General features: G+C 36.0%; 1 protein-coding gene and 1 non-coding gene across 2 annotated transcripts in view; one reads left to right on the plus strand and one right to left on the minus strand.

Moving 5' to 3' along the window:
* The window catches only part of LOC145266401 (uncharacterized), a 109,335-nt gene that overhangs the window by 55,349 nt on the left and 32,469 nt on the right, over positions 1 to 21,517 (plus strand). Inside the window, exons 2-3 of the mRNA XM_080122047.1 lie at positions 13,723 to 13,825; positions 18,889 to 20,144. Of these exons, the coding sequence (XP_079978173.1) occupies positions 13,724 to 13,825; positions 18,889 to 20,144 (1,358 nt within the window). The 5' untranslated portion in view covers position 13,723. The remainder of the gene's footprint in view (positions 1 to 13,722; positions 13,826 to 18,888; positions 20,145 to 21,517) is intronic.
* Trnar-acg (transfer RNA arginine (anticodon ACG)) lies at positions 11,751 to 11,823 on the minus strand. The gene has a single exon. It is a non-coding gene; the product is annotated as a tRNA-Arg (tRNA).

Below are 21,517 nucleotides of genomic sequence, written 5' to 3' on the forward strand. Positions count from 1 at the left end.
GGCACAGAAAAAGAGTGGGGGAAATTATTGATAGTGGTTTCAGCTAGACGAGTATTTTTCATGAAAGTTTAGTGAGGGGGAGGGCATAGATTGGAGCTCAGACAGACACCTGCCATGAAAATAGTGATAGAGTAAAGGCAGGCTCGTAATGCCTCTTCTGTGGGAAGAGGTTGCAGAGAAAAGAAAAGGGCACCACCACCAGGTTACAAAGTCTATTTTGAACTTTGTCGAAGTATGATAAAACGTTTCCAGCAGTTCCTGCCCAGATGTGACAACAGTACTCCATCTCTGGATGTACCTGACTCTTACTCAGGTAGAGAATTGCATCAGCAGTGAGATATCTACTAGAGCGCTAGAACGATCCCACCATTTATCCAGCCCAGAAGCTTGTCAAAACATGGAGTCTCCCCAAGACGAGAGCCATTCATTTCAATTGATGCCAGATAGGAGATCAGAGCGTTGTGGTAGGGATATCTCCAGAGAAGACCCTAATTTACCTCATATATGCTTCTGGTTGCACTTGCTTACACCACCGCATTTATATTTGCCCTCTATCGCCCCCACGACAGCGGAGTTACTATCTTTAAGAGTATATCTGAGAAAATTAACCACATCCTGTCTGCTCATCATTCAGCTAAGATCCACATTTGTGGTGGCTTCAATGTTCACAATGTGGAATGGCTGACCCACTCGAACAAGACAGATGATGAGGGAAGGTTCTGTTATGATTTTGCCATTGCCTATGACCTCACTCAAATTGTTCATGAACCCATCCGTGTGCCCGATACTACCGGTCAGTATGCAAGCCTTCTAGACCATTTCTCACAACTTCCCCTGAGCTATGTTCATGTTCCATTCTATCTCCTCTGGGATCCTCCGACCACAGTTATCAGTTAAGATAAAAATGAAATGTAATAAGTCTTCAGACGTACCTCTCTACCGTACTGTATATCGATACTCTATGGCTGACTGGGATAGCTTCCATACATTTATATCTGATCTACCTCTGCATTCCATGTTTAAAAAGATGTGTCCTCTATAGTATCAAACCTTACCGAATGGTTAATTGTAGGCATAGACCGATTCATACCATCCAAAAAATTCTAACAAAAACCTAACAGCCAGCCCAGAGTGTGCTGCTGCCATCACACACAAAAATCACATTTTCCATAGCTATCAACATAATAGATATACTGAGACTAAAGCTGCTTTCAGGACTGCCAGCAACCACTGTAAAAGAGTAATAAAAATTCAAGAAAGCTATATGCTCAGTCCATTTAATCCAAAGTAGCTGAGCAGTGGCTTGGTCCCCACCAGTTTTGGCAAATAGCAAACAGGATCCTGAACATAAGCGTGCGTTCTATTCCAACCATCATCAATGGACCTGAGATCATCTCGTCAGCAGACAAGGCCAAAACATTTGCCAAGAACTTTGCCATTAATTCTACCCTATGCGACGAAGGCCATCAGCTCCCTGTATTTCCTCCTATAACAGACAACACGCTATGCAACATACAAATATCTGTATGTGATGTCGCCAAGCTAATCAAGAACCTTGATTCCAGTAAAGCAACTGGCCCTGACGGCATTCCAATTATCGTGTTGAAAAAGCTTCAACCAGAATTGCCCTCATACTTACAAAACTGTTTAAGCGTTGCCTTAAGGAGAAGTACTTCCCAACACCTTAGAAAACCTCATCAGTATGCCCTGTATTTAAGAATTCAGGTGATCGCTCATCCCCTCTCAGTACAGACCAATAAGTCTCCTGTGTGTCATGAGTAAGTTGCTGGAATCCATATTAAATAGAGGAGTAGTCAATCACTTCAGCAAAGATAACCTTCTTAGTGACACGCAATATGGTTTCCGTTCTGCTAGATCTACAGTAGATGTGTTAACGGTTATATCTCATAGGATTAGCGAATCTCTCGACAAAGGCTTCCTTTCTAGGGCAATTGCTCTTGACATATCAAAGGCTTTCGATAAGGTATGGCATAAAGGCCTACTTCACAAGATTTCCAGCTACGGTATAACTGGAAACGTTTTCTCAATTATTAAATCATTTCTCTCTGATAGGCTCATGAGTAGTGGTTAATGGGCAGAAATCAGAGGCTCACAGTATTAATGCTGGAGTCCCTCAGGGGTCCATCCTGAGCCCAACTCTCTTCCTGATCTACATCAATGATCTCCCAAAACACATACTTAAATCATTCGTTGACATCTATGCTGATGACACAACTATCGATGGCCATACACCAAAGGCTGTAAATGACAAAGTTCTCACTGATTCTCTCTCCTCTGATCTTGAGCGCGTGGTATAGTAGAGGGAGAGGTGACTGGTTACTTTTAATGCATCTAAAACCAAGCTCCTATCTTTACATCATCAACGCCCTGATCCCCATCTGGCATCAATTGAAATGAATGGCTCTCGTCTTGGGGAGTCTCCATGTTTTGATTAGCTTCTGGGTTTGACCTTTACTCCTGATCTGAAATGGAACATGTACATCAAGTCTGTTGCCAAGGTTGCTGGAAAAATGGTAGGATCCTTCTATCACTCCAGAAGATATCTTATTGCTGATGCAATTCTCTATCTATATAAAAGCCAAGGATGGAATACTGCTGCCACATCTGGGCAGGAGCTGCAAAAAACAGCCTATCCTGCTTTGACAGAGTACAAAATAGGCTTCGTGGCTTAGTGGGGGATGCCCTTTTCTCTTCCCTGCAACCTCTCTTCCACAGGAGAGACGTTGTGAGCCTGTCTTTGTTTTATCGTTACTTGCATGGCAAGTGCTCGTCTGAGCTCCAATCTCTAGTCCCCCCTCGCCAATCTTTCATGATAAACACCCGTCTAGCTGAAACCACTGTCAATAATTTTCCCCACTCTTTATCTGTGCCTAAATCAAAATGTAGATTCCATGAACAAAGCTGTTTCCCACCTGACAACTTGGATGTCTTCAAGTCTAACATAAACAAATTCCTGTTGAACCGTCCCCTTAAGTAAGACACCTTATCAAATCTCAAATATTAACGATTAATACGATACTATCCCATTGATTATTGTACATGCAATAACCCTTATCCCCTAGTAGCTTCCGGGCCTTGATAAGTAGTGACCACCATGTAAAAAAAAAAACAATTCGACTCTGCTCTTGAGATTCGCTTTCACAAATATCCGTGAGCTTAGAGGTAATATAGATGATGTAGACTCTTACCTTTTAGTAAACTCCCCGGATATCTTAGCATTAAGTGAAACAAACTTACACCCTTCAATCCCCTCCAACTACTTTAACATTACAGGATACCTCCCTCTTTACTGTAAGGACTCGCACTTAGAGTCTATATTCGTAGCACCCTCCCTTAAACTAGAGAAAAAAATCTTGAATCTGATGACCAGGCTTTATGTGCTTTCAACTAACATTTCATCACTGCGTTAGTTACTTATATTTTCTCTGTTGTTTTTTCATCAAGTCAGAATTGTACCCTAATCGATCATGTCTCTGATAGTATAGATGCAGCACTCTCCTTAGATAGTAACGCCCAAATACATGCGTTTGGTGACTTTAATGTCCACCATAAAAATTGGCTCGGTTTCTCAGGTTATACAGATGCAGCTGGACGCTACACTAATAGCTTCTCTATAGCCCATTCCCTCACATAGACAGTAATGTTTCCAATTGGCCTACCAGATCGTGAACCTCAGGTTTCACTTCTAGACTTATTCCTCACCACAGTACCTGAGGATTGTGTGACTAATGCTCACAGTTCACTTGGAAACGCAAACCACCTAGTGGTATCCGTTGATATCACATTTAAATCCCAACCTGAAAGTGAGGAATCATTGCTCAAAACCAAAAGGTACTACAACAGGGCTTACACAGAAACCATTAGAGAACACATCTGAGATGCCCCATGGACCGATATCTTCTCTCTTCCTGCTGAACAGAGTGCTAATAAGACAACTGAATGGTGAAAAGCGGGAATTGAAGCACATGTTCCCACACGGAAGTATTATAGCAATCCCCACTCACCCCCATTGTTCACTACAGATTGTGAAGCTGCTATTGCACAAAGACAGCATGCATTCCGCCAGTTTGTACGTCATAAGTCAAATACAAATAGGCAAAATTCGTAGATGCTAGAAATCATTGTAAGAGAGCAATAGTGACAGTCAAAAGAAAGCATATTGAAATAATCAGGGAAGGCATAGAATCGCAAAAGATAGAGACTCGTCATTTCGGAAAAATCTATACTAGTGTAGTGAATAAAGGACAATCAGTAATTCCTCCACTAAGCAACAACCAGAAGGTTGCATGCACGGTAACGGAAAAGGCGGAACTGCTGTCCTAGCGATTGCCTCTAACTCCACCTTAGAGCCAACAAACAACTCCCTCCCAAATTTCCCTATGAGGACTAAAGCCATATTAGATGATGTAAAAATCACCCCTTCTCATGTCTGCGATACATGATACATCCAAGTCCTTTGACAAAGTCTAGCACAAAGGGCTGCTAATGAAAATTAAACTGTACATTATAACTGGACGTATACTAAATATAATTAGATCCATCTTAGACAATAAAAGCACACAGGTTGTCATTGATGGACATACATCCAAGCAGCATAACATTAATGCGGGAGTGTCTGAGGGGGTGATCCTTGGATCATTATTATTCCTGATATTCAAAAACGACCTCCCTGATAATATTGTGTCCGAGATGGGTATATTTGCTGATGATACAATGCACTATAACATGCATTAGGGAAGAAAAGATGTAAATAAATCTAAGAGAATGGAAAAATCATTAGAAAATGACCTAACGACCATAGGTGAATGGGGACGCAAATGGATGGTAATATTTAATGCTAGTAAAACTAAGTTGCTCTCCTTTAACAATTACAAGACACTCTCAAACTGCTTATATCGATGAAAAAAAAAACACCCTACCTGAGAATTCTACCTTTAACCTCTTTTTTTGGGACTATTTTACCATATTTTACTTTGTGGATAATATGAACTGGAACAAATACATAGAGGACATTGCAAAGACTGCTGCAAAGATGGTGGGTTCCCTCTATCGAGCTAAAAGACTACTCACACCTAAGGGTATCCCATACCTCTACAAGGCCACCATTCACTCATGCATGGAGTGTCGTTGCCACATCTGGGTTGGTGCATCTACCTCTAGTCTCTCCATCTTGGATAGGGTACAAAAAAAAGTTGTCAATATAATCGGTCCCACTTTATCAACTAAGCTCCAGCTCTTGTCCCAGCGTCACAATGTTGCATCTCTGTGCATGTTTTAATGGAATGTGTTCTGATGAACTTGTTGCACTTGTACCCCGTACATATCTCCGACAAACCCGTTCAGCAATAAGATCTCACCCTTTCACTGTTGAGGTCCCTAGATGCCAAAAAGCTTTCTATTCTAATAGTTTCTTCCCTTGAACAGTTGGACTTTGGAATTCCCTTCCTGCTACCTGCTTTCCTGGTCGTACTGATATGTAGAAGTTTAAATGTAACATAAACCGAAATCTTGCTAATCTTTCCTAGACATAGTCTCAAAAAGTAGCCTTTTTCGTCCAAGTGGTGATATGCCTTGTTATGAGTTAACGTAAAATAAATAAATAAAGCTGGTATAGAGTATATGTGAGTATATTTATCATGCAAGTGAATGTTAGACAAAAAAAATGATATACATGAAAAGGAATTATAAAATGCTGAATAGGTGTGGAAGGTTGGTATATCGATCTGCCGAATAGATTTCCACCTAGTGGTCAAGGAGTCGGGAGTTGGAGTCTAAGATATCAAAGGAGTCCGAGTCTGCATTTTAGGAATTCAAGGAGTCGGAGTCGGACTTTCACCATCCGACATCACAACCCTGATTATGACGAATTCTTTTTATGCACAGTTTCTACATTCTGCATAATTGCATAGAATTTAAGATGAAAACATTCCAGCACACGAAAATATTTTATTTATTCAGCTGTGTGTGTGTTGCAGTTTGTCCACCTATGTTGGCGGTCTCAATGTTGGATTCTAGGGTCTTCTTATTGAACCTAAAGCCTAAATGGCCTGGCAGGTTTTAGCTTCATCCCAAGAAAGAAGTTCAGCAGTCGATTTGAGCAATGCGATCAGTTGTTCATAGTAAGAGGAAATAGTGTGCTTTTCTAATCTTCCGTAATATGCTTAGCTTGCATGAGAGATGGTCTCTAATTGGGTAATCCAGAAAGGAAGTTAAATGTTTGCACCAATCAGCACCAAGCTTAGAAATTAAGCACGGATTAAAAATTGTAAACTGATAGCTGTCGCTGCTGCTGTTGTACCGTGACACACATTTATGCACAGAACCCACACGTAGTGGTCTATGTTGCAAAGGAGCACAAAAAAAGGAAAACTTGAATTCATTTTTTCATGCAACGACGATATTTATTATGACCTCATTCTCCCATCATGCGTGACTTCTCATTACGTCTGTGATGTCTCTCACATGATCGTCCTCTCTAACATGCTCTCTCTCTCCTTTTCACAGTCTTTTTTTCTTGCAATGACGTTATTTTGCATTGCATATGCACGTCTGTGCTCTGTTACATGTTTATTATCATTTATAATTGTTGCTACTACTGCACACTCCAGAAAATCACATAAATCATGATCTGCTTGTGAAAAATACTGTGTGTGAGATAGATTTTCTCCCTTGGTTAGATATTATAATTAAGACTGTGACAACAGCATATTCTTTCCATTTTGACTCTTGAGTGTATATCCGTTAATATCTTATGTTTTTATATAGACTGATGTGGTTCTCAGTTGATTGACTGTGTCTTATTGTGTCGGATATATACTTGAGTCAAAAGAATGAAAAGAATATTCTGTTGTCACCGCCCTAATTATGATTTCATATCTGTTTGAGAATAACGCTGAAACTTATTTTACTGTAAATAATTAACAGCCTTAAACTAGAATCGTCTAGCTGAAACCACTATCAATAATTTCCCCCACTCTTTATCTGTACCTAAACGTAGATTCCATGAACAAAGCTTTTTTCTTAGAACTTCCCGCCTGTGGAACTCTTTCCCATTTCCTTGCTTTCCAGCTGACTACAATATAGTCATCTTCAAGTCCAACGTAAACAAGTTCTTGATGAGCCGTTTCCCCTTAAGTAATCCAATTTACCAAATTTCCACTACTAACGATTACTACGATATTGTCCCACTGACTAATGTACACTCATTAACCCCTATCCTTGAGTGACCTCCGGGCCTTGATAAGTGGTGACTCCTGTGTAAAAAAAAACAAAAAAAAAAAACACCATGGACGATTTTATACTAAAAAGGTTTATTTACTGTATTTTTTTTTTCATGTTGTTAAATGAATACGAGAAAATTTTAGCTCGCTATGTCTACTGGACGTTGCAGAGCGTCCAATGAAGTTATTTTAGTTTTTAATTTTTTTTTATTTGCAAATTTTCAAAACTTGTACAGAATTAGCGGAATACCCAGAACGTGTAAAATTCCTAGAACAGTTTTGCATTACCTTTGTCATTTTATGAAGATCAAAAATATAATGCTACTAAAACCTTATGTCTAAAATCCTTATTCGAATTTTAATCAAAATCCATTACATCATTTGTATTCTAGAAAATACCCCAAATTTATAGCTTAAGCTTAAGAGTGCTTAAGAAAAAAGTGAAATTAAAGGAATCTTGCTTAATTGGTGTCTAATGATTACAGATAAAATTTAATGCAAATTTGTACATTTTTTTTTTTTTTTTTTTTTTTTTTTTTTTTAAGGAAGTTATGCGGGTTTGTATTACTGTACACATAGATTCAAAAAAGTTGTCAAAAAACAAATACATAACAAATAAATGTTATCAAAGGCAACATAAATTACTTTTCTACCTAACTGGATAGGTTTTAAGTGTTTTTATTTAATGTAACATGTTTATTCAGCTCGAAAAACATACTGTGTTTACCGATGTATTGGAAAATTCAAAATGACGCCCGACTCTTTAACACGGTAAGTTTGGGAAAAGGTGCTGTAAATATAAAACTAGACAAAATACTGTTAGAAACTCGCTCAATATATATTACCGTGACATAGGTTGACATATATTCGGTGGTTTTTTGGTAGTATTTTGTCTAGTTTATTATTTATAACACCTTTTCCCGAACTTACCGTGTTAAAGAGAGAGTCGGGCGCCATTTTGAATTTTCCAGTACATCGGTAAACAATATATGTTTTTTGAGCTGAATAAGCATGTTACATTGAATAAAAACATGAAAAATATATCCAGTTTGGTAGAAAAGTAACTTATTTTGCTTTTGATAACATTTATTTGTTATATATTTGTTTTTTGACAACTTTTTTCGAATCCATGTGTACAGTAATACAAACCCAAATATCTTTATGATGCACGTACTCGTCACGGAACAAAAATGTTGTATTCCAAAAATCACGTAAATTGATAAATTATTTTGTTACAGTAATACAAACCCAGTTATGCTTATATCATGCCGCCTAAAACCCTACTGAAATTTTGCGGAATATCCATTAATTGATATCTAATATTGTTAAAATATAATAGAGGTATCTGAATTTTCTCTCTTTGTGTGAAATTAAACTAAATAAAAGACGTCATATTCTAAAAATCCACCCTTACACCTCGCAACCATGTTCCAAAATTTATAATGATCAGTTAATTAGTTTAGAATCCTGTACATACATCTATATACACATATCCAGAAACCTGTATACAAACAGAAACTAAATAAAATGTTAGTTGTATGTGAGTCAAATCTTACGTTCATGAAATAAAAATGAGTTATTCCCCTTACTGCTTTTTTTTTTTTTTCTTTTTCGTTTATTAGCTTAAAAGGTTTTAACAGATTGCCTGGGCTCAAATAAATCTTTTTTTAAATAGATTGTTGTAAAGTATATTATTGCAAATAACATGGTATAATGATAACAAATGAAAATTGGTTTGTCAAAAGCAAAGTTTGATTTATAAGCTTAAAGGCTTTTGTGGATTTGACTTTGAAAATATAAGATAAATTAGTGTTAAATAAATAGTTGATGGAATTTTATTAAAAAAAAATTGGGTACCTTGACCATTCATTTTTCACACATAGAACAATGACCATTGTAAACAGAAGGGTAACTTTTGATTCTTTTAAAAAAATTATCCTCAAATATTACAGAACATGGTGAACACAAAGGAAATTTACAGAAATAATACAGGGCTCTACATTGTGAGTGAAATGGTCGCATTTGCGAGTGATTTTTCAAAGTAGCGACTAGAAATAATGAAACGCTTATCTTTTTGTGATTGTATTTCTTTCACCGACAATCTTCCAAAGCTCACTACTGAGTGAAAGATATCTTTTCAACTTTTGTTTTATAAAACAAACAAAGTTAAATTATTTAAACAATAAAAGTTTAATAAAATAATATACTTTTTTTTTTTTGCTTTTGTTTAAAAAATATCTGAAGAAATTAAAATGCTTATACCTTCAAGTATCAACATAAAATTTGTTGTATATTTAAAATTACACTTATTAAAAAACAACACAGAAAAATCTTTGATATACATACTCGTCGCACAACTAAGATGTCATATTCTAAAAATCATGTGGGTTTTGCTAGTAACTTTTGTATTTGGCTAGTAAACGAAAATATTTAGTTGTCAAAGGTCAACTAAAGATAAGTTTGAGCCCTGTAAAAGGTTGTTACATAGCACAGATAGCTAAGTGCAAAATAATACTATGCTTTGACTCGGTTCTAGTCTGATGATGATGGTGATCATTCTCTCATTGTCTAGTAATTCTTTCAGAGATTTGTTGCCACCCTCATCTGTTGAGTGTCGCACCCATAAACTATCTACTGTCTGAACTGATTGAATTGGCGAGAAATATGCACAATATCTTATTAAAAAAACAATGCGGTTCACATTTTTATTTGTATCTTTGAAAACGGAAAGAAGTTAAATATTGTGGTTTTAAATATTTTAACTTTACTTCAATAGGGTTGGCATGAAGGAAGGTGCCTTTCGACTGTAGAAGCACATCTACTGCTGACATGATTCAGCAGAGAGAGAGAGAGAGAGGAAGCAGAAACAAGCACAATCTTCTGATTGTAATGTCACTGCCTATGATTTGTTTATAGTAACTATCTCTCTATACGATAGGATTACAAAACAGTTTATGTTAAACCCATTTTCTTTCAGTAATTCTGGTTCACTTCATTTTAGTCGGTCAATTTCAATAAATTAATTTTATTGGCAAATAAAAATACTTAAATTGAGGTGTTACCTATTTTCTGCGGCCGGTTGTTCAAAAATGTGTTTGTCCAGTCTATATAATTATTGACATCTACTTTTGTCACTGGTATAAGATATATATGTACACAGATAGTGAATAAAACCACAACACAGTTGATCTATAAAAAACTATATCATTTTTAATTTTACACCGACAATCAGCTTTTGATTATAAATTATTACTGGTGTTTTGACATTTTTGAAAGCGTATGAGGCGGGGTACGTGGTTGAGTTGGATGTCGGGCAGTGAAAAAGTTGTGACAGTCTCTCTCTCTTTCTCTCTCTCTTTCTCTTTCTCTCTCTTTCTGACCGACTGACTGCTTTCTCTTTGTGACAATTCTTGATTAAACTAATCATACATGTTTTTCAAGCTCTACCTTAAGTCCACATCACTTTAAGTGACCTCTACATAAGACAACGTCACTCTAGAGGTCAAACTCTTTTTAAATTATTGTTTGTGTTCTCACATTCTTTTCTATTAAAACATCTTAACATAAATAATTTTGTCTGCATTGCCTGACTAATATCTAACAAAATTCAGAAAATGGGTCCACTTGTAGATTGTGGATGGCAACCCATCGTGTAGTAGAATGGAATCCTAGTGGCTGAGGCGTTCTTCCACTTGAGCCTTTACGACGGTTAGATGGAAGGTCGAAAAGTTCCACTTTGATCAATTGGCTGGTCACGTCATGCCCTAGTATCTATAAGTTCATTCCCACCCATATTATTTAAACTGATTCTTCAAAAATTCAAAACATTATTTCTCCTTTTTATTTTCTTCCCAAACAGATAGAAGACGTTGGATTGGGATCAGATTGAGGACAAGATTACCAATGCCAAGGAGTAATTTTTTCAAAGAAGTGACGTTTTTCTAGGAGTGATGTTTCTCTCCTCCAGTAAAATTCTCTTCTGATAGTAATGCTTTCACTTTCAATTTAAAATTTCTTTGAGAGTAGTTTATTCTAGAAAGCCAAATAATCATCCTATTCTCTTTGACAATTTTATCTGGCATTAAATAATCCGGTTATAGTCAGCTAACGTCTTCCCTAATTTTCTGCGGAGCGCTACTGGAAACTGTAACAAGGCAAATCAGTTCCTTTATTTTTTTCTCTCATACCTGTATATCATTAATATGTTATTGAAAACACTTTTTTCAATCTTTTTTTTTGTTTTTATAATTTCATAAACATATATTTCTTACTAGCAACTGCGCCACGTCGGCACACAACGCCAAGTCAAACACAAAATCGAGTACACTCAACATCAAGTACACTCAACATCAAGTACACTCAACATCATCTTACCATCAATACTTACCTTGTGAACTCGCAGTATGAGAAATTCCCATATGCATAAAATAAAATCACTGAAAAAACAAAAATACTCCAAGGGTAAGGATTATGAGTAAACGTTGGATAAAATGATGGTTAAAATTATTACGAACTTGCCAGGATTCGAACCTGGAATCTTCTAATCCGTAGTCAGACACATTATCCATTGCGCCACAAGTCCTGTCCGTATGCCGAAAGATGTTACTGCGACTGCATACAGACAGTACTAAATTCTGTTGACATAGGCAGATAACTTTTTCAAAAAGTTTACGAAACAGCCCAAAGACCCTTATGTCAGGCTTTTTGTGTGACTCAGCATTGTTCGTTACAAATCTTATACCGATAAGGACAATCTACGGACTCACACCTTTCATGTGAAAAAAGAATTTTTCAATTCGGTGCATCTGTTCGAAAGTTTTATTGGTATATAGGCACACACACACACATAAATAAATAAATAAACATTTAGAATTTTATTAATAGTATAGATAACATCTATAATATAAATCTCACCTGTCTGCCTAAAACTTTCAACAGAGGTGACGGATTTTCACAAGATCGGTATCATTTTGAGGGTTGACCCTTCGGATGACAAATGTCGAAAAATTGGCCAAAAACATTAATTCCTTCGCCTTCAACTAGACCCTTTTCTACAGGGAGGAGGGGTGGTCGCTTTTTTTGCCAATATTTTCGAAAGTCATCACCTCTTTTCGATTTAATTTAAACCTTAGTTACTTCTGGTTTTGTGATGGGTGCAACAGCAAACACGTCACGTTTTTTTTTTTTTTTCACATTCTTTTCCGCCCTTGCAGTACAGGTTCGAGCCTGTCTACTACCACTTTTTTTCTTATTTTGCTCAACACACACCTCCAAACAGCCGGGCAACGCCAGGTACCCAGGCTAGTATATTATTATAATGATACCGATTTATTGAGATTGTCGGACTGACTTCCTCATCTTGGTTGTTATAGTCACAACGTTTCGGCCGTTTTGCCCTCCGGCCTTCATCAGGTGCTTTGTATCGAATTGAGGAACCGTTTGTTAGGAGTCTCGAACCCAACCCTTTATTATTATTACGGGGATACCGTGTTCGGACTCCAGCTAGGCTCTGGGACATAGTTGCTGATTCTCTGTTTTGAATGTTACTTTTCACTGTCTTCGTTCAGGACTGAACTCGGCCGAGTGGTCCTAGACATTTATCCAAGTATCATCTAAAAAATACAGACAATTTTTTTTTTTTTTTTTTTTTTTTACATAGGCATCACCACATTATCAAGGCCAAGAGGCCACTCAAGGATAAGGGTTAAAGAGTGTACAGTAGAAATTGGACATTATAGTAATCATTAGTAATGAAAATTTGGTAAAGTTGATAACTTATATGGAACGGCTCATCAAGAACTTATTTACGTTAGACTTGAAGACAACCATATTGTAGTCAGCCGATTACTAGCTATATGACTTTCTGTGCAATTGAAACGTTAGCAAAAAAAAATACAAACAAAAAAAAAAACACCCAAAGCAAATAAAAAATTTCCTTTATTTACGAAAAACAAAATACAGTTAAGAAAGTAGGAGGCGAAATGTTGGGTGTAAAAAACATTTGAAAGAAACATTGCAGAAAAAAAAACGTAGCCAAGAAATGTTAGATCGAAGGAGTTAATTTAGAGATTGTCACTTACAATTTGATTTTATTATTTGTATTAAACTATGTAGCACAATATTACTTTGTAAGTATTTATTAGTACTTATTCATTTATCTCATTTAGGTCATCTCTATATTTAAAATACAATGGATGTTATTTCACTAGAAATGTTAAACTCTTATTTGCTGCGTGTTATTTTTTTTTTTTAATTTAAAAAAACACCCCAAGTTTTTTAGCTATCCAGAAAAATATCAGCTCTATCAAAATGTATTTGTTAATTAAATATATTTCTTATTCTGTGGAATTTCCACAGGTCCTGCTAGTTCATAATAATTGACATAAAAATTCAACAAAAAAGGTTTTTAAAAAAAATCTATATGGTTGATAAACAGTTTATGGAGTAGTGATTCAAACATTTGATGTGTTTTCTTTTCTAGGATGGCTACAGAAGAAGAAATTCTTTGTAAGGAGTGCGGCAAGAAGTTACAGATATACGAACTAAATCTCACAGAAAAGATCCGTCTGTGTCCAACTGATGGGGTACGTCAACTGAATGTTTTCTTTTATTAAAAAATGGTTGGGGACAATGCATACAAAGGGATTGGGGAAATTTGGTGGTCGTCCCAGGCCCAAAGCATATTCAAATTACCTCCCTTCCTGTATTATTTGGATCATTCGGTCTACTGTTCTCATCTTGAGTGTTATTTGAACAACATTTCAAGCAATGTAAAGATCTGTGGTGTAGTGGGTGAAGTAGTTGGTAAAATTCAGTTGGAAATTACATTATTCTGGAGATTGACTGTTCAATCCTCAGTGCGGACAAAATTCAATTGCGAATTACTTAGGACTTCTACCCGGTTATGACTGACAGAATTAGAGCATGCTACCCCCATGGATTAAAAAAAGTGTTCTGCTACAAATTTAAATAAATGGATTATATAAAATGTTCTGTCACAAATCTGTGAAGATTCCCGAGTTTGGCAGAAAGATTTCCAAGTTTAATAAGATACATTTGAAGAAGGTCAGAGGTTGAATTGGCTGAAACGTGGTGCAAATAACAACCAAGTTGAGGGCCCAGAATCAGTCCTGATCCAGATCTTCAGCTGTCCTCGACGTCGCTTCTTCCTCCACTACAAGGCTGGAAGAAGCGACGCGGAGGACAGCTGAAGACCTGGATCAGGACGGTGAAGGAAGACTCTGAGCTGATTCTGGGCCCTCAACTCTACGGAATACGACGCTGGAATCGGGAATGGCTCTCGCTAATGGCTACTGCGGCATCGGATCGCCGGACGTGGTCAACCTCAATTCGAGATGCAGCTAACTCAACGGGTGAAGCCGGCTCAACCGTTCCACGGTGATAGCCTAAACAAACAAACAAATAAGATGAGAACAGTGATCCAAATAGTATAAAAAGCAATGCATTTGGTGAAAGTCTGAAGTTACATCGAACAGAATGTCAATAAAACAACGAAGATGATAAAAGTAGTCCAAATAATCTAAATTATATTTATTTCTTATTAAAAGAATTTACATCATCCTCATGTTATGTTTCTGAATAAGGACCCATGGCATAGTAGATAAAGTACTTGGTAAAATTCAGTTATAAGTTACTCTTCTTGTGGTTAAAGGTTCAATACAATTATGAATTATGAAGACTTCTACCCAGTCATAGCGGACAGAATGAGAGCATGCTACCTCCGTGGATTGAATAAAGTGTTCCATTCGAAATTCTGTGCAGATTTTAGAGTTCAACAAAAAGATTCCAGAGTTCAACAAGATTAGATTGATTGAAACATGGTGCGAATTACTCTCAAGATGAGAACAATAGTCTAAATAATATAAAATATCAATCCTCATCTCAAAAAATCAGAAACATAATAACTCCATTTTTCATAATATTTCTCAGTACTAGGCGGTCCTGGATATGACCTTAAACTATATCCAATGGTGAGGCCCCAGCTTGCAGGCTTTAAGGAGTGTGTGGAGCCACCTTTTAGTTGCCATTGCTCCCAGGCTCACACTGACCCGCAGTGGTAGTACCTGTTAGGTTCTCAACTATGGGTTAAATAGAAACCAACTTGAAAAAAAACAAATATATTCTATTAAAAAAACTTTTCTTCAAAATTACTGGATTTGACATTAAATAACCTGAAAAGGGTTGATATACCTTAAAACAAAAACAATCAACCAGTACTAGGCTTTGTGTCTTTGTTCAAAAATGCTTGGGACCAGTGACCTATGGGAGGCAATGCTATAACGCCCCCCCCCCCCGGGGCATCCAAATAGGAGTGAGGGGCACCTTAACATATTCAAACTACCTTCCTCTCAATATTGATTAGTATTATGATTTCCACTTGAGTCTTTGATGCTGGTCCAAAAATCCTCCTATATTACAAAACAAAGATACAAAAAAATCTTTATGATGTACATACAAAACGCGGAATGTAAAGATCATATTCCAAAAATCACATAAATTGATCAAGTAGTTTTTTTATAAAGAAAATCATTAATGATAAATAATAGCCATTACAAGGCTAAAAAAAAATTTAGGAAGTTTGAATTGAGTTATTACCCTTTGTTTGTTCAAGATGGCAAAGCAAGGAACTCTGTCCTCGCTTCTTCAAAAATTCTATTTTCTTAGTTTAAAAAAAAAAACTACTCGATCAATTTGTGATTTTTAGAATATGGCATTTTCATTTCATCATACATCATACAGATTTTTTCTTTATTTTTGTTTTTTGATGTAGGGGAAATTTTGGACAAGAACCAAGACCTCTGTACATCACTAAATGAGGATGAATGATGCATTGTTTAATAACTGTGACAACAGCATATTCTTTTGATTGTTTTGACTTTTGAGTATATATCCATTAATATCTTATGTTTTTATATAGACTGATGTGGTTTTCGGATGATTAACTGTATCTTACTGTGTCGGATATATACTTGAGTCAAAAGAATGAAAAGAATATTCTTTTGTCACATCCCTATTAATAACCAATCATAGTAGGATTAATCCCTGCAGCATTGACTCTGGGTAGGTTGAACCGGCTTTGTGCAAATCTAAAATATTTCACTGCATCTGTGTAGATACAAGTAGTGTGTGTGTGTGTGTATATATATATATATATATATATATATATATATATATATATATATATATATATGAGAATGTTTGTGTGTTTGTCTGTTCATTTATAGAAAGCCAGATCAGTGAGTGTTCCTTGAATATAAAATTTATACACAGAATTTTCCAAGAACATGATGGGATTAGTTATGGGCTGTTTTATAACATTTTGCACAGGAAATATAAATATAATTATGAATGTTATTTAAAAAGATGACTTAAATATTCCAATTACTCAGTCAGGAGAGACTCTGACTGACAACCTCGCGTGTACTTTTTTGATCATGCCTTAGATTACCTTCTTTTTTTTTTTTTTTTCTTCAGTCTTTTACTCTTGACCACATTCGGATGATCTTCCAAGATGTTTTCTGATGTTACACTGTCCGAAAATTCATACACCAAATTTACTAGCTTTGGATCTGTTAGCTTGTGGCAACAAGATGAGAGAGAGAAATTCAGCCAGTGCATTAGTTAGAGAACTTGGTAAAATCAATTGTAAAAGTGAACTTCTCCTGAAGATTGAAGGTTCAATTTTCAGAGTGGGCAACCGAAAAAATATAATTGTGATTTACTTAGGACCTCGATCCAGTCATGGCCGATGGAACAAGAACATGCTACCCCCGTGAAGTAAATAAAGGGTTCCGTTTGAAATTCCATCCATATTCCTGAGTTTGACAAGATACAAATGAAGAAGGTCGGAGGTCACATCGATTGAAACATTGTGAAAATGACACTCAAGATGAGAACAGTAGTTCAAAGAATCCAATTAATACGAATAACTAATCCTCATCTCAAAAATTCAGAAACGGAGAAGAAAAAAATCATTAACAAAAAAGAAAGACTAAGAGTCACTTGTATTCTGTCGACTTCACTGTCATCAGCAAATGGTGGTTTTGATTTCTGACCCTTCAAAGTATTAAAAATGACTGTCAGGAAAGATTTCGATAGCGGGTGTAGAAATGTCTCTAGTTACTTGCCTCCAATGTGGTTAAATTTAGTTCTGCAAAAAGAGTACCTATCCTTGTACCACAACACGAGTTAAATTTTACTTATCTGATAAAACGCATATTTCGCTGTGTGCCACAATGCATTTGACGTAAAATGGAGATTGCATCTGTTGTGCGTTGACCTGGTACAGATTCAAACTGCATCGATGTCAACTTGTTGTCTAATGATGCAAAACTAAATCTGAAAAAAAAAAAATGACATTAGGTTTCACTTCTCTTTTCTCATTTAGTTCTTACATTCTATGAACATTTCTGAAAAAGGGGAGAGAATTCCGTTTTTTTGGGTTGAAATTCATTTTGCACTTATTGTTGACTGGTTTTTGACCTTGAAGTAGTATTTTCTTTCCTATTTTTTCTTTTTTAGTTCCTTACATTAAGTAGTTTCATGCCTTGTCTGGAGTGATTTGCATATAAGATATAATAACTTATGTTAGGGTTAGTTTAGAGTTAGGTTAGGGTTAAGATATATATAAAAAAAAAAACCCAGCTTGATTTGTCTATATATCTATAAAAGTGAGAATATACACAACAAATTTTTGATCTACAAACTTGAAATTTGGTATATAGAGTATTCAGACATGTGGAAAACTTTTTAATCAGTTTTCATCCAGAAAAAAGGGCTGATAAGGAGCCAAAATTGAAAAATTGTATGTGGCAAGCCACTGGATTTTTATCTGTTTTCAACTGTTTCACGGTTGTGCATGAGCGGTCGTAAAACATGACAGCTTCCTTATGTTAAGTATGAGTAGGTTTAGAAAACATTCTTTTGAAAGTCATGTTGAGCGGGTGTAATGATTATCGTACTTGACTCCGTGTCTTTAGATTTTGGTTTTGATCTCTACTCGAGTATTTATTTAATTATTTTTTTTACTTACAAGAAGCGAACTGTTTAGAAAAATCATAATACTCGCATGCACACATCTCAGTTTTTTTGTTTTTTTCTACTTCACTTTTTTAAAGAAATTTAAAATTACGTTTAATATCTACGGTATTTCTGTTTATAATAAATAAGAATTCTACATGAATTATAATATTTATGTATATTTTATAACCGGGCAATGACGGGCTAGTCTTGTATAAAAGTACTGAAACAAGATTACAAAAATCTATTTACCCATAAAGTTTTTTTTTCTCACTCTGACATTGATATTAAAAGCCTACCTTTTCCATTTAAAAATTATTTAAACAAACTTAATATGCTCGTTACATGAAGGTTAACTACTTTGCATATTTTAAATAAATTCTTTGCAAAGACAAAAAAAGACAAACAAACAAAGAAAAGCACTAATAATAAATAGAATTTGTTTGGTAAAGTTCGTTAAAGTTTGCCTGTCTCCAAAGTTTTTGTTGAAACTCAGAATTGATGATGCAAATACTAATTTTTTGAGGATACTAAAAAAAGTACCATTGAAATAAAAATTTAATATGTATGATTATATAATAATGTTTTTTTTTTTTTGTTTTTTCAGTGCTTATACCCTCTCGATATATCTGACCACATTGAAATCATATCTAATGACAATGGGCAATCGTGTGACAATTTTGTGGCCCCAGAGTCTTGCCCTCCTCTAAAAAGCAAACCCCTACCTTCTCCGCTACCGTTGCCGGTACAAGAAAACTTCCAGCCAGCCCTTAACACTCTTTCTCACCACCATTCCAATGATAAACAACATGATATTGAGCATCCAAAAGCCCCCACAATAGGTGGGAAAACAAACATTCAACAACACGATATCTCCAGCTCAACCCCTCAGACCTTGCTCAACCTCCCCAAATCGATGGAGTCTATCATCCGAAAGGTAGCAATGCAAAACAAAACATTTTCAGCATTGTTGCCGACAGAATTTTTGAATCCTGAAACTACAAAATTGAACCCTCCAAAACGTAAACTTCCTGATGTTGATGCTAGTCCTGGAACTGGACCTGGCCTTACACCCGGAGCTGGACCCGGACTTGCACCCGGACCCGGACCTGGACTTGCACCTGGACCCGGACCTGGACTTAGACCTGGATCTGGCCTTGCACCTGGACCCGGACCTGGACTTGCACCTGGACCCGGATCCGGCCTTACACCTGGACCCGGATCCGGCCTTACACCTGGACCTGGATCCGGCCTTGCACCTGGACCTGGCCATGTACCTGGTCCTGGTCCTGGACCTGATCCTGTGACAGCAGCCCCACTACCTAGTCATTTAGTTCAGAAAAAGACGAAGACCAAACAGACACGAGCAAAATCGAGGATTGTGCTACAGTGGCCCAACGCAGATGCCTTGTGCTGGCTTGATGTCATCCTCTGCCTTTTTGTTCATAACAAGATCCTCAAAAACCGGGTCCGCCAGTTGCCCGGGATGGATACATCTGTAATCAAGGCCCTGTTTGCAGACTACGATGAGGCTTGTCTTACACTGACGGAATGCGAGAAGGAACTGACATCACATTTTCGATCTGATCAGACGCCTAATATCGGACCGAAGCAAATGATGTCTGCAAAAAACCGCATCCGTAATGATGCTGTAAAGATGGCTGTGAAGATTTTGGAAGGCATCCGAGAGCGTGTTTGGAAGCAAATTCAGGGACGTGTCGGCTGCGAGAAGAATGTGGCGGACAGTCCAATTTTTGCTCTTCTTGCACTGGAAAAACAGGAGCAGGTGATCCGAGATGTGTTCACGTTGTCCTACAGTTTGGATTTTACTTGCACCGTTTGTGGCTATCGAGCATCTTCAAGGTAATTATTTTTTTTTATTTTTAAAAACGTTAGCAAAAAAATTGCACAGGTGATTTGGATCTAGCTCCTGTGAGGTTGTTTTATTATGCACTATAATTAATTCATCAAAATTATTCTAAACAAAAATCGATATCCTTTTCCAGAATTAACCCCATATTAAAAAAACAAAAAAAAATTATCTGCATGGTGTACGTTTCTGTGCCCAAACAAAAATCGTGTAAATTAAGTAGTTTCATTTTTAAAAATGAAAATCAAATTTTATAAGTAACTGAAGAACAGATGTCTTCTTTGTCATTTTGAAAACAATATATATAAAAAAAAAATATAGCAATGTGGAGATAACTCAACAGTAATTCAAACTTGCAATATTTATGTTGTAATGCCTATAAATTCCCATTAACCGCTTAAAAATGATTTTCTTTATAAAAGTAAAACTACATCAGGGCTCTACATTGCGAGTGAAACAGTCGCATTTGCGAGTGATTTTTTCAAAGTGGCGACTAGAAATAATGGAACGCTTATCTTTTGACGATTGCGTTTCTTTCACTGACACTCTTCGAAAGCTCACTACTGAGTGAAAGATATCTTTTCAACTATATATATATAGAGAGAGAGAGAGAAAGAAAAAAAGGTTGTAGTTTGCTTGAAGCATTGCGTGTAATGTGTAAGAAGTTGAATTTTGAAGATGATGGCAGAAAACGGCGTCGGATAAAAGACAAAGTAAACACAGGGCTCTACATTGCGAGTGATTTTTCAAAGTGGCGACTAGAAATAATGAGATGCTTATCTTTTGGTGATTGTATTTCTCAAAGCTCACTACTGAATGAAAAATATCTTTTCAACTTTTTTTTATAAATGAAACGAACAAAGTTAAATTATTTAAACAATAAAAGTTTAATAAAACAACTCTTTTTTTTTAACAAAGGCTTTTTAAAAAATATCTGAAGAAATTAGAATGTTTATACCGTCAAAATTTGTTGTATATTTAGAATATCACATTAAAAAACACAGAAAAATCTTTATGATGTACATACTCGTCATAGAATGAAGATGTCATATTCTAAAAATCATATGGGTTTGGCTAGTAAACAAAAATATTTAGTTGTCAAAGGTCAACTAAAGATAAATTTGTCCATAGAGCCCTGTCCATGATTTTTGGAATATGATATTTTTGTTTCATCATACAGATTTTTTTAATGTAGATAGAATTCTGGACAAGAACCTAAAAATGTTATTTTACTACATCTAAAAAACTTTTTTGTGCACATAGATTTTTGCAAAACATAATTTGTTTTGATGACACAATTAACCGGCAAATTATGACAATTTTCAAAATTTCTTAAAAATTCTGAAAGTTTTGGTCCAGGAATCAA

The sequence above is a fragment of the Euprymna scolopes genome, chromosome 41 (assembly GCF_053919585.1).
Source record: "Euprymna scolopes isolate OS-2025 chromosome 41, ASM5391958v1, whole genome shotgun sequence".
Lineage (NCBI taxonomy): Eukaryota > Metazoa > Mollusca > Cephalopoda > Sepiida > Sepiolidae > Euprymna > Euprymna scolopes.